The following is a 7,262-nucleotide window of genomic DNA, read 5'->3' on the forward strand; positions in this document are numbered from 1 at the left end:
AGGGGAGGGTGGGAGGGTGGGTCAGGACAGAGCAGGCGGGCGCTTGATGGTTGAGGGAAGCGGCACCGGGCCCCGGTCTGGGGGCACACACACAGTCACACGCACACACACGCACACACACACACACACACACGCGCATACACACGCAGTCAACTGCAACAGCTGACCTTGAAGGCGCTGGCCACCAGCACGGCGCGGCAGCCCAGGAAGTAAGCGTGCCAGCCCAGGCGGCGGTTGAGGGGCTGCAGGCTGGCCAGCGCTGCCAGCACGATGAAGGCGTGCAGCGCCAGCAGCACCAGCTGGCCGACGGGCCCAGCGTTGCGGGCGCCTGCGCCTGCGCCTGCAGCGGGAGCGGCGCGGGGCTGCGCCTGGGGGGCGCGCGCCGCACGCACATCCTCCAGCCCCTGCTTCAGCTGCTGGCTGGAGGGGTCCACCTGCAGGCCTGCAGGGAAGAAAGGACAGGAAGAAAGGACAGGTGGGGAGAGGCTGGATGCCCAGCTGGGCCCTGCTTCGCAAACCTCAACCTGCACAGGCTGCTCGCCCGACGGCAAGCTGCCCCAGCCCAGCAGCTCTGCTCACCCTTGGTGTAGGCCTCCACGGCCTCGTCCCACTGGCGCAGCCCAAAGTGGGCAGCTCCCAGCCGGGAGTAGCCCTTGGGCCAGTCCGGCTTCAGCTCCACCACCTTCTGGGCATCCCCCAGCGCCTGCTGGTACTGGCTCATGGAGGAGTAGGCCGCGGAGCGGTTGGAATACAAGACGTGGTTGCCGGGGTCCACGGCAATGGCGGCAGTGAAGTGCTCCACCGCCTCAGTAAACTGGCCCGCGGAAAAAGCCGCGTTGCCGGCGGCCTGCACGTGCCAGCGGCGGCGGGCGGCGGGGGCCGGCGGGCGGTGGAGGGTGGCCACCTCATGGGGAGCCGCAGATGACAGCGGCGCGGCCGTCTGATTGGCGCTTCATGTAGGGGCGCCGCTCGGGTCCGCCAGCGGCTGATCAGGTGGGCCCACGGACTGCAACCCAGCTCCGCCTACCTTCAGCTCATCCGACTGAGAAGCCATGGTCGCTACGATGGACGGAATGGATCGAGTCTGTCAAGGCGGCAGAGAGACCCTTCCAGACTTGGTAGTGCCCCGCAGCGGCAGTACTGGTTGACCTGGTGTTTGCGCTGGAATGCACGTGTGTGCATGTGTTGTTACAGCTTGTAAATGACTCTAAACATCGATCAATACACAACTGGCGCGCAACGCCGGCGTGTGGTCAGCATGCGGACATGGTGATGGAGATGGTTCAGAGCAACAGCACCAGCAGCGTGCTGGCAAGGGCAGAAATGAACAGCAGGGCGGGCAAGTGCAGTGCGAGCGGCAACACGCCGTTGGCAGTCGCTGCCGTGGTGGGAGGCTCCAGCGCCGCCATCTCCTTTTGCAGCCAGTACAGCCCGAGGCCGGCAGGCACCTCGCCTGCGCCCTGGCCCTCGGCTGCCGGCTGCTGGTCGGATGCCCCTGCTCCTCCAGCCTCCGCAGGCTGGAACGCCAGCGTCCGAGGCTCCCAGGGGAGCAGCAGCAGCGTGCCGCTGCCGTCAAAGTGCCCCGCCTGCTGCTGGTTTTCCACAGCCACAAACAGCGCCACAGCGTCGGAGGAGAGAGTGACCGCCAGCGAGGGAGCGGCTGCAGGCGCCAGCTGGGCGGACAAGTTGGCCGGCGCCAGCCTGGCATCCTTGGGCTCGGTCAGCAGCACCAGGCTCTCGCTGCACTGCAGCAGACGCCGCGCAGCGGCGCACTGCGCCGCGGTGGTCCCGCGTGGCAGCGCCACCAGCGCGTCGCAAGGCTGGTCGGCGGGGCCGCCATCGCTGGCTGCTGCCGTGCGCTCCGTCGCGGGAGCGGCACCGCCGCTGCTGCCGCCCAGAAGCAGCGCGCCGCCGCCCAACGCCTGCTGCAGCTCCTCAGCGGCGGTCGCAAAGCCAAAGGGGTTGGGCGGCGGCTGCGCCGCGCCTGCCGCGGCCCACTGCCGCTGCACCACGCTGGGGCAGAAGCGGAGGCGCAGGAAGACGTCGCCGGCCTCTGCCGGCCTACCAACACCCAGGCCGTCCTCTGGCACAAGGCCCGCAGCGGGGAGCACGTCGCGAGCCAGGCTGCCGCGCCAGGCCAGGCCGCTGCCGCCCGCGCGATACTGGCGTTGTCGGAGCGGTACAGCGGTACGACCTCCTCCGCCCGCGTGGCACCAAAAGGAATGATGTCGACAGCCAGCTCCCCTGCAGCAGTGGCAGCAGTGGCAGCGGTGGCAGCAGTAGCAGCAGCAACTCATGGCAGGTTTCGTTGCCGCCTTCTTCACACGCGGTCGCATGGGAAAGGGCCCTTGCTGCTCCCCGCCGGACCCTGCCAGCGCTGGCTGCCTGCATGCCCAGACCTGTAACGTCCACAGGGAGGTCGTTGGTCAAGTGCACCTCCACGCGCCCCCTCGCACCCTTCACCCCGCTGCACGCAAACAGGGCAGCACAGGCACGCGACAGTGTGAGACACACCTGCCTGCTCAGGGGCGGCGAGGTGGATCCCGGTCCCCCGGAAGGAGTGAGCCCAGCTCAAGCATTCCACATGCAGGGAGCGGCTCATTTAATGCCTCAAGCTTGGCCAGCCACGCACCTAACCAGCACGGGGTGGAAGAAGTCGACGGCAAAGTGGTGGGCCAGGCGCCAGCTGCCATCCGAGTTGATGCCGCTCCAGGAGGGGCCCTGCAGTGGTGGGGAGTCCAGCCAGCAGGCGGCGGCATGGGTGGAAAGCAAGCAGCGCAGGAGGGCAGCCGGGGCGAGCGGGGCACACGGCTGCGGGCGGCTGTAGCAGCGGCAGGCGCTGGTGCGGCCAGCATGCTGATCTCACCGGCCACACGTCGTTCAGCTGCCAGTAGAGGACCCCCATGGTCTGCACGGTCAGAAGTACATGGCAGTACGGCATGGAAGTACGTGGCAGTACAGGTGCAGTACAGGTGCAGCAGGGCAGCCACAGTGCGGCGACCCCACCACTGAACGCTTGCAGCCGCTCAGCACCAACCCGCTGCTCCCTTGCCCTCCCTTGCCCCACCACCCCCTCACTAGCGCCGCAGGGTTCCCCTTGTTGCGCCGCCACTGGTGGATGGCGGCTTGGTACGCCAGCGCCTGCTGCAGCTGGGACAGGTAGGTGAAGGCCTCAAACCGCCGCTGCTCCAGCTCCTGCTCCTCCTGAGGGGTCAGCGCCAGCTGGCCAGCCTCTGGTGCAGGCGCTCCGGCTGCCAACGGGCCCCCATTGCTAGCGTTCAGGCTGCCGGCCTCCGCTGCGGCATCCACCGCGGCAACCGGGTCTCTGCCGTCTGCCCCTGCCGCATCGAAGGCAGAGGCCAGCGCGGCCTGCGCCGCCGCCAGCCGCTCCAGCCGCTGCTCCGTCGCCTGCTGCGCCCACGCCTGCTCCGGCTGCTGCTGCTGCTGCACAGGCTGCTGCTGCTGCTGCTGCTGTGCATGCAGCTGTGGCGGCTGGGCGAAGAAGTGGCGACCCATCTGCGCCAGCAGCTCTTGCATGCCGTTGGCGTGGCGCATGCGGAAGGCCGTCATGGGCGAGTCGAGGCGCCACTCGTCAGGCGCCGTCATTTTCTTGTAGGCTGCATGGGAGCACAGGATGCACAGGTGAGCGGTGGAAGCAGAGGGGCAAGAGCGGGGGCACGCCTCAGCGGCAGCCCAGCCCGCTGCATCGTCGTCAGCGCGCCTTGCACAGCACGGCAGCACAGCGGGCCTGCCAAGGCTGCCAGGCTGTTGCCAGCCTGGTAGTTTCTGGTTCGTCAGCAGAAGCGGGCGTGAGTAGGGGCAAGCAAGGGCTCCAGCCTGTGCTGGCAGCTGCGGGCATGTGCCGGCGTTTCTCTCCCCTTCCTCCACCGCCACTCGCAGGTGCTCAAAAGCCGCCTGCAGCTGGGCCTGGCTGACGGTGGCTGCGGCCTGAAGCTCAGGTGGTCTGGGCTGAGCCTACAGGGCCGCCTGCACCAGCTTCAATTCTTTTAAGCTGCCCTTAAGAATCTGGCGCGGTAGGCGGGACGGGCGCAGCAGGCGGGACGCCTGGCTGTACACTCTCCCTCCCCTCCAGCCTGATTCTCAAGGGCAGCTTAAACGAATCGAAGCTGGTGCAGGCGGCCCTGTAGGCTCAGCCCAGACCACCTGAGCTTCAGGCCGCAGCCACCGTCAGCCAGGCCCAGCTGCAGGCGGCTTTTGAGCACCTGCGAGTGGCGGTGGAGGAAGGGGAGAAAAACGCCGGCACCTGCCCACAGCTGCCAGCACAGGCTGGAGCCCTTGCTTGCCCCTACTCACGCCCGCTTCTGCTGACGAACCAGAAACTACCAGCAGGCGGCGCTGTGGTCCAGGTCTCAACCCTACTCACGCCCGCTTCTGCTGACGAACCAGAAACTACCAGCAGGCGGCGCTGTGGTCCAGGTCTCTGCGTGGGTGCGGCTGTGCTTCCTCCATCCAACAACTGCTGAAAACCTCGGCCGCAGCTGCTGCTGGACGGCTCTGCCACAGCAAACCACTCACCAGCTTCGCTTGGGCAGCGTGGGCAGCGTGGGTAGCACATAAGCAATCAGGTATGCAATCAGGCATGGCCAAGCTTGAGCGGGCAACGGCTCACCGGCAAAAGAGGGGAAGGACATGAAGCCAAACTCGCTCACAAACTTGGCGGGCGGGTAGGTGGCGGGGTCCCAGGCATCCGCCCGGTAGTTGTAGAAGTGTATGTCGCCGAAGCGGGGGTCGGCTACATCGCCCCAGCTGCGGTTTCAAGAGCAGCATGGCACCGCTCGGCCCGGTGGCCGATGCAGCTCAGCTGGTGCTTGCATCGGCGGTGGCATCGGCGGCGCAGCGGCCAACTCTCTCATGGGAGCAAGGCACCAGGGCCGGCTCGAGGCGGCACCTGGGGTGGGCAGCAGCCAGCTCGCTCACCGCTTTGCGTACGGCTCGCGGCTGAGGAGGCCGTTGGAGGGTGAGGTGTCTACGTAAGGCATGGCAGGATCCACCCCCATCACCGCCTGCACGCGGTGGGGAACACGCGACAGGTGGGCGGCTGGCAGCACAGGAGTGGGCAAGGGGAGGCCTCTCCAGCAGCCCTCAGCAAGCGGACAAGCAAAGAACGGCACACCCGCACGAGGGGTGGGAGGGAGACGGGCAGGCACACCTGCCGAACCACATCCACAAAGAGTTTGGAGTAGTCGGCGGCATAGAGGCGTGGGTTCTGGAGGGACTCGCCAAACCAGCCAAACGCCGCCTCGTCCTCGTTGTTCCCGCCTGCAGTGCAGGCACGGGGACAGGGGTCGGGAACCGGGCGGCGCGTCGGCCTTCCATGTGCGCGGCTGGCCGGCAGCAGAGGAGCGGCAGCAGAACCGGAAAGACGGCGGCGTTTGTGGAGCGGAGCAGAAGAGGCGAGGCGGGTGGCTGTCATATGCCACGAGGCTCACCCCAGATGGCTACCGAGGGGTGGCTGCTGAGGCGGGCTGCCTGGTGCCGCACCTCCAGCCAGGCCTGCAGGCAGGATGTGGAATGTGCACCACACGCTCTTCATGGGACCAGCCGCCCCGATGCGCTGCTGTGGCCCAGGCTTGCCATGCCGGTACCGCCCCGTCGTACCTCTCTGAGGAAAGCATCGTCCCGCGGGTACATGGCGCAGGCAAACATGGCCTCTTGCCACACCAGCACCCCCTGCTCGTCGCAGGCCTGGTAGAAAGCATCTGCGTGCGGCCAAGGCACAGCAGCAGGAGCAGAGTCACCTGCCCACCCGCCCAGCCCGGCCGCCAGCCTTCCATCCAGCACAGGCAGCCTCCACGACTGCCCATTCGAGGTAAGGCACACATGGCACTCGCACCTTTGAAGTAGCGGCCGCCGCCCCACACCCGCAGCATGTTCATGTGGGCTGCCTTGGCATCAGCCACCAGGCGGCGCAGCCGCCCCTTGGTGACGGCAGGCTCGTAGACATGAGCAGGCACGATGTTGGCGCCTGTGGAAGCATGGGTGGGTAAGCTGCGGTTGGGGGCTGCTGGGCTCACAGCGCCACAGCTGCTGCACTCACAGCAGCACAAACCCCTCCAAAGCAGCAGTGCGCTGCACAGACACCGGACAATACAGATGAAAAGGGGCGGGCGGGTCTTGCGGTGGGGGTCCACAGCAGCAGCAGCAGCGCCCTGGGTTCACCTCTGGCAAACACGGGCTGGCCGTTGATTCGGAAGTAGAAAGTCTCGGCGGCGCCGCCAGGCAGCGGATCGGTCACCAGCTCGACGGTACGGAATCCGATGCGGCGGGACAGCTTGCTGCTGCGCGTGCCCAGGCCTGCATTCACGCCGGGGCCGCCTGGCGCTCTGGCCCCCGCCTCTGCGGCAGCCGCGTCGGTGGCTGGCTCCTCCTCGCCTGCCTCGGCCGCCAGCGCACCACTGCTCCTGCCACCAGCACCGTCGCCAGCAGCCTGGCTGTTGCTGGCGGCGACGGGTGTGTAGGTGAGCTGCAGCCGGTACAGGGGCTGCTCTCCAAAGTCGTGAGGCCACCACAGCTGCGGCGCCTCCACCAGAACCCCCACGCCTCGCTTCACGGGGTGCGGAGCCAGCCGCGGGCCGCCCTCTACCTGATCGCCCGCCTGGCATCCCTCTGGCTGGAGCCAGGGGCTGGACTCCGCGGCGCCGCTGCTGTCGCTGCCGCCGCCGTCGGCAGGGCAGGGCACCGGCGGCGGGATGGTGACTGGCGCCTGCGCCCGCCAGTGCTGGCTGCCATCGGGGCTGGCCAGCTCCAGCACAAGCTCCCCCTGCTCCTCAGCGCCTGCCCCGCCCTGCCCCGCTGGCGGCGGCATCAGCAGAGCGTCCACAGCCAGCTGCACGCTGCCGTTGGCCAGGTGCTGCTGCCGCACCACCATGTCTGCAGCAAGGCGGACGCAGCAAGGCACGGGGGTGCCAGGGTCGGTTGCCGGGCAAGCTCGGGGCTGCGGTGGATGCCCCTCGGTGCATGCATCCGCGCCAGCCTGCTGCTGCACTCGCATCGCAGAGTGCTTGCCGCCCTGTCCAGGCAGGCAGGCGTAGTGCATTCCGCGGCGCGGCGGGCGGCGGCCTACCCGTCAGCACGGCGCCGCTGCGCCCCACCAGTTTGATGCCGCCGGTGATGCCCGCGGGCGCCAGGGCGGGGCCCCAGTCCCACCCAAAGTCGCTGGCGGCCTTGCGCACAAAGTTGTAGCCGGGGATGGCCCCCACTTGCTGGGCAAAGCGGGAGCGGGCGGGGGGGGGGGGGGGCCC

At 68.3% G+C, this 7,262-nt stretch overlaps 2 protein-coding genes across 2 annotated transcripts in view; both read right to left on the reverse strand.

The window, feature by feature from the left end:
• Nucleotides 1–577: 577 nt before the first annotated feature.
• CHLNCDRAFT_14958 (hypothetical protein) lies at nucleotides 578–841 on the reverse strand (the record flags this gene model as incomplete). Its single annotated transcript, XM_005851325.1, has 1 exon — nucleotides 578–841. A coding segment is annotated over one exon (264 nt), but the record flags the coding sequence as incomplete, so codon positions are not given.
• A 442-nt stretch (nucleotides 842–1,283) lies between these two features.
• Nucleotides 1,284–7,262, reverse strand: part of CHLNCDRAFT_137626 (hypothetical protein) — a gene marked incomplete at both ends in the record, with an annotated part of 6,821 nt that continues 842 nt past the window's right edge. Inside the window, 14 exons of the mRNA XM_005851326.1 lie at nucleotides 1,284–2,083; nucleotides 2,164–2,244; nucleotides 2,400–2,467; nucleotides 2,633–2,721; nucleotides 2,867–2,908; nucleotides 3,079–3,617; nucleotides 4,631–4,767; nucleotides 4,939–5,024; nucleotides 5,171–5,280; nucleotides 5,451–5,514; nucleotides 5,620–5,720; nucleotides 5,855–5,986; nucleotides 6,181–6,891; nucleotides 7,085–7,223. Of these exons, the coding sequence (XP_005851388.1) occupies nucleotides 1,284–2,083; nucleotides 2,164–2,244; nucleotides 2,400–2,467; nucleotides 2,633–2,721; nucleotides 2,867–2,908; nucleotides 3,079–3,617; nucleotides 4,631–4,767; nucleotides 4,939–5,024; nucleotides 5,171–5,280; nucleotides 5,451–5,514; nucleotides 5,620–5,720; nucleotides 5,855–5,986; nucleotides 6,181–6,891; nucleotides 7,085–7,223 (3,099 nt within the window). The remainder of the gene's footprint in view (nucleotides 2,084–2,163; nucleotides 2,245–2,399; nucleotides 2,468–2,632; nucleotides 2,722–2,866; nucleotides 2,909–3,078; nucleotides 3,618–4,630; nucleotides 4,768–4,938; nucleotides 5,025–5,170; nucleotides 5,281–5,450; nucleotides 5,515–5,619; nucleotides 5,721–5,854; nucleotides 5,987–6,180; nucleotides 6,892–7,084; nucleotides 7,224–7,262) is intronic.

Source organism: Chlorella variabilis (assembly GCF_000147415.1).
Source record: "Chlorella variabilis unplaced genomic scaffold CHLNCscaffold_2, whole genome shotgun sequence".
In the NCBI taxonomy this organism is placed as follows: Eukaryota; Viridiplantae; Chlorophyta; class Trebouxiophyceae; order Chlorellales; family Chlorellaceae; genus Chlorella; species Chlorella variabilis.